The sequence below is a fragment of the Mytilus edulis genome, chromosome 8 (assembly GCF_963676685.1).
Source record: "Mytilus edulis chromosome 8, xbMytEdul2.2, whole genome shotgun sequence".
Taxonomy (NCBI): Eukaryota; Metazoa; Mollusca; class Bivalvia; order Mytilida; family Mytilidae; genus Mytilus; species Mytilus edulis.
Genome location: NC_092351.1, coordinates 64,919,491 through 64,939,354, shown reverse-complemented (window position 1 = coordinate 64,939,354; position 19,864 = coordinate 64,919,491). Strand labels below are relative to the sequence as shown.

Genomic DNA, 19,864 nt, shown 5'->3' with positions numbered 1-19,864 from the left:
CAAGCGATTTCTGAAGTGAAATAGGAACAAATATATAAACACGGACAAAAATTACATGTTTTAGCAAGTATTACTCTTTTTTTTTTTTAAATGAAACTATTTAATTTCAGCTACAGAAACATAACAGTATTATGAACTCTTTCAGTTTTACTGACTATGATTTTTTAAATGTGGAATATACCAAAGTCGAAACAAAACTGTATTGACACAACGGAACTGCGTTTGATTTAAATGTCCTATTATCCTTTTATGGTTTTTGTTTGTCTTTTAGTCACTTTTCTTTCTCGACATTAACTTTGTTGTCCTTAACATTATTTTTAAAAAAGCCAACTGCGTATTCTCACTTTTGGAAATTTTTAATCTACACAATTGAAAGTATTGAAAATATTATTCGAGTTATTTAGAATAGCCTTAATCTCTTTTCATCAAAAGAACACGAATATCTAGCGCTAGACAGGATAACTGCTCAGAAACAAGTTACTTGAAATGACTTCAAGTTAACACTGAGTTTCACGTACTCATTTCTTTGTTTGAAAATTACCACCTTATTCATGTTACAGTAGCATATTTTATTTTCAATTTTACGGATATGCTATATGTGGAGATGACGAAGATAATAAAAAAAGAAAAGAAGCTGGTATAACGTTTTAATTAAACATCAATACTTAGAATTTTAAACAAATACATACATCGTAGGTAAAGATAAAAAATAGATATTTAACTTTGCAAGCTTAATCTATAAATTATCACAACCTTGCGTTTGAATAAGGAATTCAATATTAAGGCCACACCAATTTGATTCCTTGTTCGACGGACCCGCCCGCACCTATTTTTTTCAAAACAGATTTTTTTTATTTTTTTTATATTCCCGCTTCCCGCATCCGGAAATGTAATCATGTCCATTTCCCGCACCGTTTTTTTTGGTAAATATTATAAAAAGATATCAACATTTGTTTTTAAAATCACAGTATAACCTCTATATAACGATTTTAAACATAAAAGCACCCCACCACACTTTGTAAATATCTGTGAGAATATTTGTTTCAGCATAAAACCTATTTATCCAAAGCGGGAGTGCTCCGAAATAAATTTATAACAGCGAAAACCTGTAAAGAACAAAATATTGGTTACTTTCCCCCTCACTTATATTCCCTATGAAAAAATGTTGGATGTTAGAATAAAGTACAAAGAACTTCTGAAGGATTTGCCTTCAACTGCAGTTATATTGTATGCTGGCGAAACAAAACTATCCATAGCCGCTGCATGTTTATGCACCTGTCCTGATTGATTGAGGGGCCTGTCGTTCAGCAGTTATCGTTTGTTGATGTTGTTCATTGGTATTTTCCCGTTTGGATATACATGATATATAAATTAGATCGTTGGTTTTCCTGTTCGAATTGTGTACGCTAATAATTTCGGGATCCTTTATAGCCTGCTGTTTGGCTTGTATCAAATCCCTGTGTAAAAGGCCGTACTTTGACCTGTGTTTGTTTAATGTTATCAGGTTGAGAACAGCCCTCCCTCAGACAAGGGGTTATTTTACTGATGTAGAAAAGAAAATAGAAATACCAAGAATTTGTATAGTCCTTCTATACAAAACCTTTGAAAACTTAGAATTTTGTACTCAAAAAGAGAAGAGTTACATCATATTTTAAACAACTTTTTCTAAAAGAGGGGTCCACTTATTTTGAATAATATTAAACTGTTAAAGTAAATGTGTTAAATGTAACATGGTTAAAGTCCAGGAATATTACAAAATTCTTGGACATGTTTTGACCATTTAATACCAAATAGATATATAGTTCTTGAGAAAATATGAACCCTTTTGTACAAACAAATCTTTTATAACTTATATTGATCCCTCATAAAACATGTAAAAGGGATATTTACATGTATAACATTAAGGGGTTGTCCCCAAACTGATTATGACTTAGATGGAGAATTGTCTCATTGTCAGTCACACATACATAGACCAGATTTAATTATTTCTTGGTGAACAGGGAAAAAATACTTCAGAAATTAAGGAAATGTCAAAGTACAAGTGATAAATCAAGCTTTAATATTGTCAAAACCTACTATTTGATGTTTACAAAAAAAAATTATAATCGCTCGCCTTTACTTTTCAAGCTTCGCCTCAAAAATTTGCAAATTAAATATTTTTTTATTAAAATTTTCAAATCGCTCGCTCGCCCCAAATTTTGGAGTCCAAAAATCCGTAGAACAAGAAATTAAATTGGTGTGGCCTAATATATGAGAAAAAACGCTACAATCTGAGAAAAAAAACATTCATAGTTTATCCCCTTACTCAACTATTATACATTGGTAGCTAGATCGGTAACATGAACCCTTCTGCCTTCAATATTTTCAAATGAAACTTTTGGTTGCCTTGTTTAGACGTGAAAATGTTCATCAAGCCAAACATGCAGTTTCCTTCATACTGTTTGACCTAATTTTTTTCATAAATATATTTGAAACACTTACACCCCAAGTTACCCCTTTTCCACATCATTAGAGCATTTTACACATGTAAAACAGCAACAAAATAAAAGGGTCAAACACAACGCAATACCAATTATTGTATGACATATAATCAAATGATAATATGTGAAATTATAAACAGTTTTATCGCACCAATTCTTAGGTTCATGAAGAGGGGAACGGAAGTTTGGTATCCATATATTGAAAAACCAACAATTGCCGAAAACAAACCAAACCGACAAGAATATTGTTAAACCGACATTTGCCATTCTGCTAATCGTAGCCAATTCATTGTCGTCATGATAGTCCTCGTCATCCTCGTCATTCAATAGACGTATTTGACTACACATCATCAGTGTTAGTTTTATTGTTCCAAAACATCCACCAACAAGTAAATAAATTGGTAGCTTTCTTTCCTTTGGACAGTCCTCCAGATACTTTACACCTACAAGAAGACACGATTGCAATCTTGAGTATATAATGTATTATCTTACCTCCAATACATATCTAGTAATATAATTGATTTAAAGAAACCGTGTGGAGACAGTGGTGTATATTTCATATTAGGTTAATAGACGGGCATATTTCAATACACGGTTAAAGGTGGTGTAACGTCCCATTATAAAAATAAAACGTTGTTGAGGAAAAATCTAAAAGGGTTCAGCAATTATATTTACCAATAATTTGTTTTCAGTTTTCGTATCAACTCATATTCTTAACTTCATGCAGTTTCTGATAACTATAATAGTTAGACATGCATTTGTATGTGGTAATATGTCAATAAACTAAATGATATAGTAGCTACGCTTACCGGAACGAAAAACGAAAAAAAAACTATAAATATATTGCGATTGGCGCGTTTTTGTAACTTTGCCTCATACATAACCTTTGAAAGACCGACTTGTATTCCTAAGTAGAAACCTGTAAGTTATATGACCAAAATAAAAAAAAAACAGGATACAAGAACTATACTTAAACGTAAAGGATTCAGAGGAAGACAGATAATATTTATAAAGGTAACAAGTCTAAAACCAGCAGACTAAATCAGAACAAGAAACATGAAAAAGAACATTGAGCCACTTTTTTCATTTTTTTAAATGAAAACGATGAACAATAATAACTCTTGTAAAATCTGTAGAAAGACAAGCCTAAAAAAAATTGGAAACAACACGTTTAGACATACGCAGTAATTATACAATGTAACCCTCTGCTTGTAATCAAATGCCATAAATTCTGTAATTTTCTTTAAATCACCCGATCATACATGTACACTGACGAATCATTAAAAACACATATATTGCTCTTCCCCTGGTTGATGACCTTTGCCAGATTTCCCACCACGATAGGTGCGATAACTGGTTGGGCTTTTCAACGGGTTTAATTTGAGTTCCGCTTTGCTAACATCCACTTAAGTTGACGTAAAGGTCACTTGGCGGTCAAACTGAAGTCAGACCTATTCATAATATTTGAATCACCAGGGAACGTGCTAAGGGTCATTTGTCAAACCAACATTAATAGATTTCGTGATTAGAATTCGACAGTTTTATAGTGATTATTCCAGAACAGCGCCACTGATCAAATAATGAAAGAGTGATTGTCGACCTTTACAAAAAAGTACCATATTGAAAACGATTAAGAAAAGCGCGACTGGTCAATCAAAGAAAAGGTTATTTTCGATCTCTACATAAATGTATCACACTGGAACTTATTAGAAAATCTTTTACCTATGAAAATACATCATATGCGGATAAACTGTGAAAACACCATACAGGTGGAACAATTCTCACGTAACTAGATCAAACTTTACTCATGAACGGAGATTCACCATGAAATAAGAAAAGGAAATACCTGTCAAGCGGTTAAATGTACGTCTAGTCATCTTCCGAGATTTAACATTATCGTGTAGTCCTGATTATTTATCCCGATTTAAAAAAAAAATTGTCTGCATCAAATATTTATGTTCTTTAATTATGTAGTACCATATGCGTTCAATGATTTATATTTTGTATTCAGGATTATATGTTGTTAATATTGTGTTTGCGTAAGATGTATCGAAAATCATATATGAGATTATTGAAAAGAGACTAGTGTCTGCGCTGATATCTTTTATGTTAACCAAATGCGTATTTATTCATCTTTGACATTCCTAGAATTTTGTTTTGTGATGTTGTAGTGAATGCCAATGTGAATATGATTATAGATTACAAATTAGACAAAAAATATTATGTTTGCTTAAATGATAAAAATTTTACCAATAATCATCATAGCGATCGGCATGGACATCAAAACTCCTGTTAACACCGTCACTGGCCCTACAAATGTATATTACATATCATTTAATTTCACCTTCATTCGTGTACGTGTTTGTATAGAAGTAACATGTAATTGCTACTTTTGCTGTAATGTAACAGTATCTAAATTGCACCCATCACAAATTTGAACAAAAAACATCGGAAATGTTGAAGGTTTTGTAAAGACTTTACAATATCAATTGTTTGAATGCCATTATATACGTTCCTCAACATTGCTTAATATACATACAATTAAACGCCTAACGGTTGGAATTATCAAGTTATCTCTCTTTTACAACAAAAAATAACATGAAAAATAATTAGCAATTGAAATATTGTAGATACATTAATTTCTTACAAAAATAAATAAACGCATGTATAAGCTATTGTCAAATTATTTCACAACTGTGGAAAATTAGTAGCTGACCACATATAGGTACAATTTGGGTGTTTCACTACACTTTCAGCAATATAACTGTTTAGATAATAGCAGTCAGGTTTTTTTTATTGATAAATCAGTCGAAAAGAACCACCGACATTCGGAAGGTAATTAGAAACTCTGGTCAGTTTGCCGTTTCAGAATATAATGCATTCTGGGTTATATTTTCAAAAGCGTACATCAAATCGTTGTAATTGGTTTAAAACGTTGTAATTATTGGAAATTCAACCAATGACGCGACGTTATTTTCATTTTGGTGTACAAACAATGAAATTACCCACAGTCCTTTAGATGCTGAAAAGGCAAATTAACATTGGATTCGAACGCGCCTGTGTTTATCTGCAACGTGCGGAATTCAAACGCTCAACCCAAGGATTGATAGGGTGATGGTAAAATAAATAACTATTTGTACCATTTGGCCACTGAGGCCCTTATGCTAGTTTTAAATGTAGTCAGTGTGGTTATAATGTTCCATTTGCGCCATTTGTGCTATGAATTAATTGTGTGTTGCCAAAAAGTGAGGCAAATGTAAAACTGACTTATAGATATAAAGAACGTATGAAGTTGCATTTAAAACCATATGACTACAGGTGATCTAAGCTGTGTAAATTTAAAAAAATGAAACTGTAAAACAGTAATTGAAATATAATTACACCTTAGAGATCTTCAATTATTGATAAATGGTCCAATCATTTGTAAATATCCTTATAACAACATGATGAAAAATAAGATATCATTATTTGTCAGTCTTTATTTAGAATTAAATATTAGTCATGTTTTGCAAACTGTAAAAACTATAAATACAGCTAGCAGCGTAATAACTTTAGTTGTACTTGTCATAAGAAAATTTGAACTTAAAATCTGTTTAGGTTATCTGATTTACCACAAGGATATTAATAATATCATTTTAAACTTATCATATAAATCAAATCCTCGTGAGTATACATGATTTATTTGACACTAGACGTTTTCTATAAATCAGATCCTCGTGAGTATACATGAAGTATATGACACTGGACGTTTCCTAAAAATAAAATCCTCGTGAGTATACATGAAGTATTTGACACAAGACGTTTCCTATAAATCAGATCCTCGTGAGTACTCATGAAGTATTTGACACTGGACGTTTAAAAGACAATCAGACATTGGTAATAATTAAATGAAGAGCACATTATCATTCATTCATCTTTCTTTATCAGCTGTTACTGAATGCCATCATTTTATTTGCAGAATATATAACCACTCTCGTATATATTGTTATAGTTATATAAGAAATTATAAACGAGCACACAACAAGACAGTTCAATACAAAATATAAAGATACAATGTATAAAGAAAATGCATATTTCTTCGAAGAACTTAAGTGTTTTTGATTTTCTTGTTTGTCTAATTTCCTGGAACCAAGCAAATTAGCAGAACTAAATCGATAAATAACATATACAAGAATTGGCGACATGTTGTAGGCGGTCATTTTAAGAAAGTCAATAATAACCCTTCTGATACGTAGCAAAATATGGTATTTTGATATAATGATGAACGTCCAAATACCAAATTTTGATATGACACATCAACAAGTATTGCCATTTAATTTTGAAACAGCAAGAAACCTTTTTAGGCCGAACAATTTTGATTTCATTCAGTAATTTTGAATGCTATCGTCTTTGATGTAATCACAACATAGTTTTGATTTTCATAATAACATGGCGATTGAACTTTACAAAGGTCATGCCTCTCCTATTTATCAATAAAATGATCGATTAGTGATCAAAGCCACTTTTAGCTATATTGAATATTTTGTAGCATTAGGCTTTATTTGTGTGTAGTGTCCAGCCGAAGCACGCCAATCACATTTACTTCTAGAAGGGTTCGAACTCACAATATCTTTGTCAACCGGCTAGTGATAAATTAGTTGGACTATGTAATCAAGGACCTGTCTCCCTTTTTGGAATCTGTTCTGATACCTGTATTTATTATTGATAATTTAATAATTGTGGACAATGCAACAATGACTGAATGCAGAGCAGTTAGAAGCTTGTCTTTCTTTCATGTACAAATGATAATTTTAGTTTAACATGTTTAAGAAAATCTTGTTGAAAAAGATGCTAGTTAAATTTTCGAAATTATATTTTTTTTTGTTATCTTGTTTTCCGTGAACCTTTTTATATTTCTGTTTCATGAATGAATCTTTTGTTTTTGGACTAAGGTATTCTGCATTTCGAATTTCATTTTCAATATGTCGTTCTAATGAAATAGGTATGATATCAATAAACTCATCATAGATACCAGGAATAAATTTTGTATATACGCCAGACGCGCGTTTTGTCTACAAAAAACTCATCAGTGACGCTCGAATCCAAAAAAGTTAAAAAGGCCAAATAAAGTACGAAATTGAAGAGCATTAAGGACCAAAAATCCTAAAAGTTATGCCAAATACAGCTAAGGTAATCTATGCCTGAGGTAGAAAAGCCTTAGTTTTTCAAAAAATCAAATTTTTGTAAGCAGTTAATTTATAAATATAACCATATCAATGATAATTCATGTCAGCACAAAAAGTGCACATTATATCTAAACGTTATGAATGATATATTAACAAACCTGTCATCGATAGTTATCCATTTAATGTGCTAATTATAATGTATACTGGGTAAACTTACATGTACCACACACTATTATGATACCTTTGATGTGTTAATTTTTATGTATATTGTGTATACTTACATGTACCACACACAATTAAAAAGGCACGTTGTATGAAATCACATGTTCCGTCTGCCTCCAACATGGCCTCGCACAAATTACTCATTAGGTTAAAAGAAAAATCAGGTTCTGACGTGTCTTTCCATAACACAACACTACCATAGTTTGAAGGTTTTTCGCTCACTATACTATGCTGAAATTATCAAAAGTAACTAATGGGTTGACCACAGAGAAACAATGATAAAAATGTTATTTCGATAAATTATTATATAGTAAAGATCAAAGTTGAAATGGACATTATCACTGAACTAGTATATATTTGTTTAGGGGCCAGTTGAAGGACGACTCCGGGTGCGGGAATTTCTCGCTACATTGAAGACCCGTTGGTGACCTTCTGCTGTTGTTTTTTTCTATGGTCGGGTTGTTGTCTCTTTGGCACATTTCCCATTTTCATTCTCAATTTTATTTTAAAGTATAGTAATTATGATTTATGCTATAATAATTATTATTATCAGTGCTATGTTATGTCATATCCTAATATTAAGTTTGCATAATTATTCAAAATAAAAGCTGATGTTATAAATACAAGCAAAACAGAAGTAACACATGTTTAAAACTCGAAAATCAATTTTGAATTTACAAACAGAGGAAGAGAAGTGATCGCGTGCACTCTAAGAAGGATATGACAGAGTAATGAAATTGTCACTAGAGGTAAAACAAACATTCAATCAATGTGAAATGTTTTTCAATGGACGTTATCCATTCAATGAATCAGTGTAAAATATTTGTCGCTAGAGTTCGGGACATCAGTCTATCAACCAACGTGATCATGTCAGCAAAGGTGGAATGACCTTCCTTCACAACTTCATATGATTAATAAACAATGCAAATATAATGCATTGTATGATTATATGGTTTCAATTGACACAATAGGTTTTCCGTCAGTGTCAATAAATCCTAGCTCGCATTTCCGTATACTACCTACGTTTGTCATCATATACGATTTCAACAAATTGTTTAATTTGCCCGTGTCGGTTAGAACATGTTCATGTAGTTAACTTTATAAGCAGATTTCAACGGAGGCAATTTCGTTGTTTTCAACCGTTTCTAAGTAGACATTGGAGTAACTAGTTCCAGACCTGCCTGCTGATGGAATTGGAACATTTTACCTGTATATTTCTTGAGTATCTATTTGTCATGTCGTCTTGAAATATTTCTTATTTCTTTAAACGAGAATATTAACTTTATTCGACTAATGATTTTTAAGCATCCCTTTGTTTTGCGTCTTACTTCGATTAAAATTAGTAATACATTTCAAGGTAAATAGTCTCGAGATGTTTCCTTGAACTATTTATTGCGTTTGTTTTCTCGGATACAAATGACCGATATATTGATATGACGTAATGAACAAAATTGTTACTGATGAGAAATCAATCACTATTATTGCTTCAATAAGAGTCTTAGTATAAGCTTAAATCTGAAAGATTACGGTACATTGATTTTAAATCCCCCGAATTAGCAAATCAGGTTAAAAAGAAAACATGCTATTATTGATTGCATTCGTTTATTGAAGAAGATCGTTCGATGACCTTCAACTATCTTTTGCATTATATTCTATTTCTTTGGCATACCATCTAATTTTATCGATGTCCCATCGTAGTAAAATATGTTTAAAGACAATGTATGTGCATATATAATAAGATTAATCAAATTTGTACGCAAGGTGAAAACAATGTTAAGCTGTATTGTATAAATATTCCGATCTTGCTAGTGAACCGAACAATGAAGTGAATTAGTAATCAGCTAAGGACTAAATGTTGTCCAGTTGATTGTACGCAATCGTCATTTATAGTGGCTTTTTTCTACATGGCATGGATTGACTACTCTTGGTTTTTTTTTAATCAAATCTAATCCCAATTCAAACGTATAATTCTAACTTAATTCATCATTATGAAATATTAAACCACAAATATTTTGACAATAATGTCTATAATGAAATGTTTTGCTGTCGATAGCTTTAAAATTATTCATTGTCGTAACACGGATCAGACTCTGCTGATTAGTCTTTCTGAATACTGTCAGACAGGCAATAACACACTCTTGTTATCCATTTTAATTAACTCTATATACTGTCACTCAATACTAAGATTTGAAATGATAGTCATTTAAGGTTCTAGAAAAATTCAAAATTGAAATTATGTATGTTAAACACGCCGTGACAATACTGCTTATGAAGAGGACAGGAGGGTGATCTGAAACCTAACAAAAATATATCTTAGGTTGTGCTGTAGACTTGCTCATTTTCGTATATCTTTTATATATGTTATACATGTATCAAAATACAAGGGAACAAAAACAAAAGACCATAACGAACAACCAGAAAACATTTGTCTCAGAAAAAAATGACGATACCATCACGGTAAAACGACATAAACAAAGCTTATTCAACAAAGGTATTTTCGGTGTTAAATATCTATTTTTATTCAATTTGTAAATCCAATGTTTTGTGTTTTATGTTGACTGTTTTTCTGTTGTAATTTCATTTTGTATATTTAGTTTTAATTCATTTGGGAATGCAATAATTACCTTGACATTGATAAATGCTTAAACATATATAAATCCGTAATGTAGTATCTGTTATTTTGTAGCCATCGCGTTCATTTTGGACCTATGAATTTGAACGTCCCTCTGATATATTTAGCCCTTCTTTTAAAAGGGAGAATTGTTTTCTTTAAGTGTTCGTGATCTTGATTTCCTGGTATACCTGTTAGAGGATTTATATAAATCAATAGTAATGTGTGACCTTTTACCAATACACTCGATGTTTTACCTGGTTGCTTACACTTACATCTCTCTATTCGCTCAAGGAGGGAATAAAGAATGAAAATAGATCTATTCCAACATTGTTCTAGGTATTATATATGTAGTATATATAAATGTGACAAAAAACGAATGATCAATGAAGAGTAGAAACATAAATTCAGTAAAATCTGATTTCATTCTGGAAAAAAAACCAACACTTTAAACAATAATATATTCGTGCAGGAACTGTTTATGAATATTCGTTACGGTAATGAATCCGTTTTCAATGTTCCTTTCAACTTTACGTTATTTTTTTGTTTTACATTATTACACTATTGATGATGAAAAGGATAAAGCATAGTGATAATTTTAGTTGACAATATTAATCAGTAAAGATAATTTATTACATTCTTCCTTTTCTATTATAGCTGATGACGTCATACTTGGTAATCTTTGTTGATTTATTGTCTGACGTTATACTTTAATTTTTGCGTTGTCATTATCATATCAATTTATGAGTTCAGCGCTTTTTTTTTAAATTTTGTATTCAATATTCACGCCTAAATGTCGCCTTTGGAGTACGAAATAACAATAGCATGTAGACACAAGGCTTACGGAGTATAATTAATGGAAAGTCGGTAGCAGTTTAAAGTTATGACATTATTTCTGTTGTTTTCAAGAAAACCGCATGATATTTTGGTTCAAATCAGATAACATAGCCATTTTTAACAGTTATATGGCAGAGAAATCGCAAACATGTTTTACATGTATAGCCTTCAGAAGAGAAAAAAAAACACATACTTTAAAAATAGTCTGTTATCCGCTATAAATTGCCCGGACACTACAGCATCTAAAACTATTAAAACGATAAAAACAAATTCGTTTTGAAAAAATAAATTAACAAAACGAAATCATTATAATGGCAACCAGCTTCTGACAACAACTGAATTGCAGCCTCGTGACTTCGGTAAGCCAAAATACATAAAATTGGAAGGTTAAAACATCTCTCTTTTTCTATCATTATGCTTGCATTTGGTAAGTAGAGAAGCAGTACAACACATCACTATTCCATAAAGTTTCCGTGCATTGACAATACCATGTATGCTCCAAATTTAATTGTTATATTTTATAGTCACGAAATATAATCATATCGTGTAATCAACGAGGTGGGTGGTGTGATAGTACGTACATGCATAAGAATTTGTCATTAATGTCTTTTTTAGGTTTTTTTTTCAAATGCTCGGGGCAATGAACACATTTATATTTGAAATGACATTAAAGAACGTGAATTCCCGGTAAATTGGAAATGACCTTAATAATACAAAAGATAGGCAGAAGAATATCTTAATGATAAGCAATAAAAACATGCTTTATTTTAACCAATTTAACCAATATGTTACAATAAAATTTTCATAGGTAAGATAAACAAATTAAAACAACGACTAAAGCTCAGTTTATTATTTATATAGTAATAACCTTTATGAACTGCTTCAATGTTCGCTTTTCAGATCATTTTGAAAAACAATAGTTAAATAGTCAAATCATTTGTTGTATAACGCTGCAATTAAGATGGCTACATAACACATGAAGGCCTAGAAATGTAAATATCGTCACATAATAACTGGATTCATAATTTGTATGCCTATTACCAATATCCCGACTCAATTTTATAGTAATATTGATTGTTCAGCGTCCGAGTGAGTTGGAGAGTTAATTGATCACGGGAAGGGAATGGATTAGACATTTTATACGTGTTATACGTGCTCAACACACCATTTTTTTCTTAAAATGTCCTTTTCCAGGTCAGGAAAATAGCCATTGTTATATTGTAATTTGTGTTTGTGTTTTACTTTAATGTTGTAATTCTGTTGTGTCGTAGTCTTCCCCTTATATTTGATGCGTTTTCCACAGTTTTAGTTTGTAACCCGGATTTGTTCTTTTCTCAATCGATTTGTGAATTTCGAACAGCGGTAGTCTACTGTTGCCTTTATTTATATGAATAACATTGACATGACATTTTTTGCCAATGATTGCATTTGTCGTTGATGAAAATTCCTACAAATAATTTCTTGTATGGTATTATTTTTAATTGATAATTTGAACTTAGTTTAAAGCGTGCATAAACGATCATATGGCCATTGGCGATATAGGAATATAATATAGATAAAATTAGGGATTGATGTTAACTTATCCTAAATAAATTGTCAGTGTCTACCAATTTCACAAGTACGCAAGTCCAGTCCCGTCTTGTAAAGATTTTGGGTAACGGAGTAGATAAGCTAGGAGTTTGGTCGATAAATTATTTAAAAATCAAATTAAAGCATGTTTTTTGATCTTACCAATAGCAAAATCATACCTAACATTCATATAAAAAATAAGTTCAGAATCTCGATGATATTAATTAAACCTGACAAAATTACGTGTTTTGTATATTAGTTTTGCGATTAAATTGATAATTTGTTCGAAGGCAAAACATGTTGACACGATTGGCAAAATAGTATAGTGACTACAGTCTTAATGTTCGATCTTTAGTTCATTAATTTTCATCGTCTATTTGATGTAACACGTATGCTTTCTATTAAATATTCCGTACACATGCCATTCATTTTCGTAAGAAGAAAAAAGTAAAAAAATGTTAATGTTAATGTAACAAGTAACACGTCCACCCTTAATTAACGATATGTATCGTGAACTGATGATCGTAAAATATATGCCATTTGACCCTTTAACGAGGGTATTCTTTATTAACTTTTTACAATTTATTTCTCCCATCGTTAGCAATTCTGCCGATTGTTCTCTATTGTTTATATTATTAACACCCCATTATTACAATGGTATCATTCTATCCTTTATTTTCTCTACCCATTTTTCTATACTAATGGCGCGTTTTTATTTTGACTGTCAGCCAAATCCAGACCCCATAACAAGTTCTTCATAACGCTTTTATGTTCCATCTCTTACCGAGTTCTGAAGTGCTTGTATTTCAAGTTTTGTTTTTATAGATGCAATGCCAGATCAATCGAGATGAGGAACCTGATTGTTTGACCAAGCAATAAAAGATGCGTTATAAAATATCTCAAACACAGATGATAGTGGAAATGATTATTACTTGTAACATGCTACATCAGTAGGACAAATCGTATTCTTTAAGCTTGTATTCTGTACTTCAATTGTGCCCATTGCTGACTATCTTCGTCAGTTCAATTGTACTTACGATAAAATTTAAACATTGTTAAAGGGACAGTATGAGAGTAATATCGGATGAAGATTCTGCTGAATTAGTATCCTACAAGTGATTTATTGACGAAGACATTGCATCCGTTTCTTAGGTGTAGGATCGCAATAATTGAATTATAAAGGTCAAAGATTTCTAAGATAAATATAATCAAAAACAGAAATGTCAAGACTTCATGTAAAAATCAATATGCTTACATTTCTCAGAAATATGGGTTTTATTATCGCTTTCCAATTATTTTGACTTTGACTTAGAATACAGTACCAGCTTAAAATGAACAGTGCCATTTCATCAATACTTGTAATGTGGTTTCTTTGTAAATAAAGGATTCTTAAATAAAATTGAGAATGAAAATGGGGAATGTGTCAAAAAGACAACAACCCGACCATACCACACAGACAACAGCAGAAGGTCACTAAGAGGTCTTCAATTCAGCGACAAATTCCCGCACCCGGAGTATACCGAAAATAGAATTTTGTTATGCGATATTACACAGCCGATAACTTTGTTTTTCTCATTGTTTCTGATTTATTGTAATCAGAGAACTTTTTAGATTTAACAAAAATAAAATCTTAAAAAAACGATATTCCTCCGCAAGTGATGTTGTGGCTACCGCTTGATTCCGGTGCATTGAAACCATAAGACTCTTTGAAGTTGAATTACAATAAAATATAGGCAAACGATATGACTCGGATGGTAACGTTTCGTCAGTCCTTTTGAAGCCGATTCCATGTAACCATACAATGCTTAAAAGTATAATAAAATTAAATGAAAAACGATATTATATTATTATGTAAAAAAAGGAATGTTGTATAAATTCAATCTTGAAAACGACATTAAGTTCTCCGTAACATAACTCTTATAGTAACACGTTTTATAAAAAAAATGTGTGATGCACAAATATTATTCTGCGAATCTTTGATGTTTGTGAATGTATACTACTGAATAATAGCTCTAAAGAGCTTCGCTACGAACTAAACAAAACATAAAGCTAATTATCGTAAGTGTACTTGATATTGAATGAAAGGCAATACTGAATCTATTTTACCAAAAGGGGGGATATTGAAGATATTGAAGTGATAACTGTTGATTAATAAAAAATGGTATCTATTATTGTTTTACTAATACAAATTACATGTTACTACTACTATATGTTGTAATTAATAAATAAACTTATATGGTACGAACCAAAATCATCTGATAAATACTCTAGCCCTTTTCAATTGAATTCTCTAGATTGTACTTACTTTTACATAACTTTTAAGGTTTTGGGGACGAAGGTAAGGATTGGCTCCAGCAAACTAAATAAACCTACAACATTACTGACTGTGTCAGTTCCAAGTATGGAGCCTGTAAATCGGAGTTACTGTATATTATATATAGTTTTCGTGAATTGTGTTAAACATATCAGGCTCAAAATGTTTTTCTTGTCGATTGAATTGGGTTTTTGTTTGTTCAATATGGGTTATAGCTGTATATGTATCCTGTATATTTGTCATTGTAGAAGGCCGTACAGTGACCTATTGTTTTGTAACTTCTATGCTATTTTGACTCCGGCATATATTTGTCTCTTTTGCATTCGTATTTCCTTTTATCAATTGTATAGCTATCAACCAATCAAAATTCAAGATATGTATACAGGATGTAAACTTGCTGGTATCAGAATGCATTGCCTGACAAAAGTAATGTTTAAGAAAGGTATGAATTTGAAAAGTTAAACATTCTACGATTCGATGAGAAATACAGATTTTAACTCGCAGTGTCATAGCGGCGGAAATAAAGTTCGAATTTATAATATAATGGTTTCATTTCAAGTCTTTATCAAATTGTTCCTACCTTTATAATGAAATGTTCAAGATATTGCCAATTGAATTTCGCTTTTTTATCCCTATGAATGATGTTAACAACCTTTTGAATACAAATCGGCATTTGAATTTCATTCTAGGGAATCTTCGTCGTCTCAGGAGATAAACTTTATCTAATCTAAGACATTTCTTTAAAATTTCAAATTTCCTGTAAAATTCTTTTATATGATTATTTTGATATGTACATATCATAGAACCGCAGCTTTACAAGACGATCTTTTTAATACACTTCATGTATACATTCCAGATTTTTGTCTCGCTTGATGGAGTCGAAAAGCGAGACATATATATGTTGTTTCCGGCGTCGGCGGCGACGGCGACGGCAGCGGCGTCAACAATGTATTAGTTTGTGATTAGCTGTATAAGTCTTGTTTATGGTGAACCACTAGTGTTAAGTCAAAGATAGTTGGTATGCAGTTGTATAAGTCATATCTCATTATCATGGAGATTATTTTACCCCGACCTTGGTTTATTGACTTTGAAAGATTGCTTAGTTTTCATGTATTAGTTTTAGATTAGGTCAGTTTATGAGGAACCCCTGGTGGTAAGTTAATGCTAACTAGTATGCAGTTGCATAAGCATTGACACATCTCATTTCCATGGAAATTGTTTGACCCCGCCCCCTCAGTCATGGTAAATTAACTTTGAAACTTTTGCTTTCTTTTCCATGTATTAATTTTTGGTAAGATTGGTTTATGGTTTATGGGGAACCACTAGTGGTAAGTTCAATGATATTTTGTATGAAGTTGTATAAGCATTGGCACATCTCATTCCCATGGATATTATTTTACCCTGACCTTGGTTTATTGACTTTTAAAGTTTGAATAGCTGACATGTACTAGTTTGTGTTTATGTTTGTTTAAAGGTAACTACTTATTCTAAGTCAATGGGATTTGGTTTGCAGTTGAATTAGCATTGGCACATCTCATGTTCATGGAGATTGTTAAGTCATGTACCTTCAGTCATGGTTCATTGACACGTAATACTATTGATACATTTGACACTGTTTTCATGTAGTTTCTCAACCGACTTTAGCATTCCATGTGAAGGTAAATCTAGAAAGGCGCTTCGAATTTATAACGTGTTGTTTTCACATTCAAAATATTGTATGTTCTAACTGGGTTCCTGCATCTTTGAAAGGACACCGTTATACTTCCTGGTTGTCGAACGTCTTTTTCCTATGAACTTTATCCAACCCCGCTAAAAGAAGTATATCAATTTTATCATTTAACACACCTGTCGAAGCAGTCATACGGAGATTCGCTTTATTAGAATATTTGCGGAGGTAGATTGTAGACGCACAAAGGACATAAGGTAACATCACCTACAACCAATCAAACAGACTAACGAAAAGATAATTATTGGAATGAACCGTAGTGTCAGCATACATTATTTAACAGTTAACGTATATATATTACTATATATGATTTAATGTTTTATAAAAAAGGCTGCTCGACATTACAAAATACAGTGACTATTTTAAACAGATACCAAACAAGTTCTGACATAAATATCAACAACAAATTACAAATACATTAGAAATATCTATAAACATAATAAAACCCCTGATGTAATTCGGTTACTGACATTAAGAAGAAATGGAACAGACATATAAAACATGCAGCGGAACTACATTAGTGTTAATCAATCTTCAATAAAACAGATATTTACTTCCTTATAAAGTCTACAATAATTTTCACTATGCTTTCGTCCAAATATTTGGGAAGCCAACTATGATTCGTGAAAAAATATATATACAAGTTGCAAGATCTATCATTCGCGGGGACAAATTTTGTTTCTTCATGAACATTTTGTGTTACTTTATTTTCATTTCTCAAGTTGGAAAGTCATTAAATCAATGGGAGTAGATGTAAGATTTCTACCTAATTATTCTTAAGAACTGATATCATAAACATTTTTATAAAGAAAGCCATCTGAAGTTTTACAATATCCTTAGTAAATTAATTTGACATGAAAAAAAGAAAAGAAAGTACAGAGACAACAAACAAACATTGATGGTCTTGTGCTGTTTTCTGCTCTTTAATTGTTTGGTAGTTTGTTTAACACATCAATTTTGTTAATGTGATCTTTATTTGATACATATTACGTCAAACCGTGACAAAACCCCCAAAAATTCTGCATCAGGTACATTCTCGACCAAAAGTCAAATACATAAAACGTTTAGAAGGTAATTTACTTTAAAACAAATACATGTACGACAAGATATGTTACAAGTGTACGCAGAGTGTGTATTCTTAGAATTTGTTGTGTTTCTTGATATTTTTTCTAGTGTCTGGCTGCTGTCTCCTATTATAGTTATCCTTATGTATGTAATTTGTTTATAACCATCAACAATGGTTAATATGCATTGACGAGATTATATAGTTGATAAAGACATACGAAACGAGTTTCTTGTAATTAGTAAGTTATCAAAACTATTGAACCAGTGTATGCATATTTACTATATATATATTAAACTAAAGTCCTGATCGAAGTTTTTGTTTTACATTTATTACGAAGCTTAAACGTATCATCGACAAATAATATATCATTCAGTAATAATTGTTGGTCGCAGGCTTCTTGATTTTCGAGTATTTTGGCAAAGTTTACCGGCTGGTGACATTTATAAACAGTGAAAACAGAGCACGAGGAACACGTGAAATATACGCGAATTGATAGTCATGATATTTTTTCAACGAGTTCTCCATTGTTCTTTGAATTTTCCCTTTACTTTCATTTAACATCTTTAATGAATTGTTGTACTTATTTTTTCTGTTATAAATTGATAGAATGTAAAAAGAAGAGCATGCACTGGAAGGTATTCATTTGAATCATCAGTAATGAATGATTTTTTGCGGGGAACATTGATGTTTTATCAGGGGGATAATGTTTTACCAGGGAGTTTACACACACGTAGCACGCAATATTTAGTACTGAATGTTGTTTGAGCGTTAGTAGGTCGAGATGACGCCAAAGGAGCAGGAATTTGATTTTTTTAAACTGTTTTTGGTCTTTTTTGTCGTTTTTTCCCCATAGTGTACTGTTTATAAATAAAAACATAGGACATGAATGTCATCAGCCAGCTCTTTAATTGCCCGGGGAAGAAATATAGAAACAGATCTACTCTATATGACCTACCGAATTAGACTATTTACCGGATTTGTAATCACTTAAGCAACACGACGGGTGCCACATGTGGAGCAGGATCTGCTTACCCTTCCGGAGCACCTGAGATCACCCCTAGTTTTTGGTGGGGTTCGTGTTGTTTATTCTTTAGTTTTCTATGTTGTGTCGTGTGTACTATTGTTTTTCTGTTTGTCTTTTTTATTTTTAGCCATGGCGTTGTCAGTTTGTTTTAGATTTATGAGTTTGACTGTCCCTTTGGTATCTTTCGTCCCTCTTTTAACAACTATAGGTTGATTTTATAGGCCCTTGGTATAGTAACATATGTCACTTTTAAAATGAACGTTCATACGATAAGATATTCGTGCAGGATCTATTTATAGATTTACTAATTTAATCAAGTTTCCATGTTTTATCATCTACGTCATTGTTTTTACATTTAAACAAAATTTATGATGAACATGATAGATTATTGTAACATTTTGTAGTGACAATACTAAACAGTAAAGATAACTGATTAAATTCTTCATTTTCAATTAAAGCCTATGACGTTATTCTTAGTAAGCTAGTTGATTTATTATCTGATAAATTACTTTTCTTTTTGCATTGTCGTTATAACACCAATGTATGAGTATAAATTATAATTTTGAAGAAATATTTCATACAATATTCACGTCTAAATGTCTCATTTTAAGCAAGAAATAACAGTACCGTGTGGACACAAAGCTGACGGATGCAAATTAACAAAAACAAGTTTCTATAAAACTGGAAATGACTGTAAAAGAACAGAAAATACCGTAAAATACCACACTAGATTGGCAGAAAATGGTTGAAGGTAAACATTAAAAACATCCCTTATCTCAAATTAACCAGTATCGTCCAATACAATTTACATTTGTAACTCAATAAAACATGAATATATTATAGCAGTATG

The 19,864-nt window shown here is 31.5% G+C and overlaps 1 protein-coding gene across 2 annotated transcripts in view; it reads right to left on the bottom strand.

Annotated features, from left to right (window-relative positions):
• The window catches only part of LOC139486084 (uncharacterized), a 55,964-nt gene that overhangs the window by 17,095 nt on the left and 19,005 nt on the right, over window positions 1-19,864 (bottom strand). Inside the window, exons 2-4 of one of the 2 annotated variants that reach the window (XM_071270782.1) lie at window positions 7,927-8,098; window positions 4,731-4,790; window positions 2,251-2,923 (exon numbers count right to left, since the gene is read on the bottom strand). In XM_071270782.1, the coding sequence (XP_071126883.1) occupies window positions 2,490-2,923; window positions 4,731-4,790; window positions 7,927-8,098 (666 nt within the window). In that variant the 3' untranslated portion in view covers window positions 2,251-2,489. Of the gene's footprint in view, window positions 1-2,250; window positions 2,924-4,730; window positions 4,791-7,926; window positions 8,099-19,864 lie in introns of those variants that run through there. The other variant, XM_071270783.1, reaches the window with a different exon arrangement.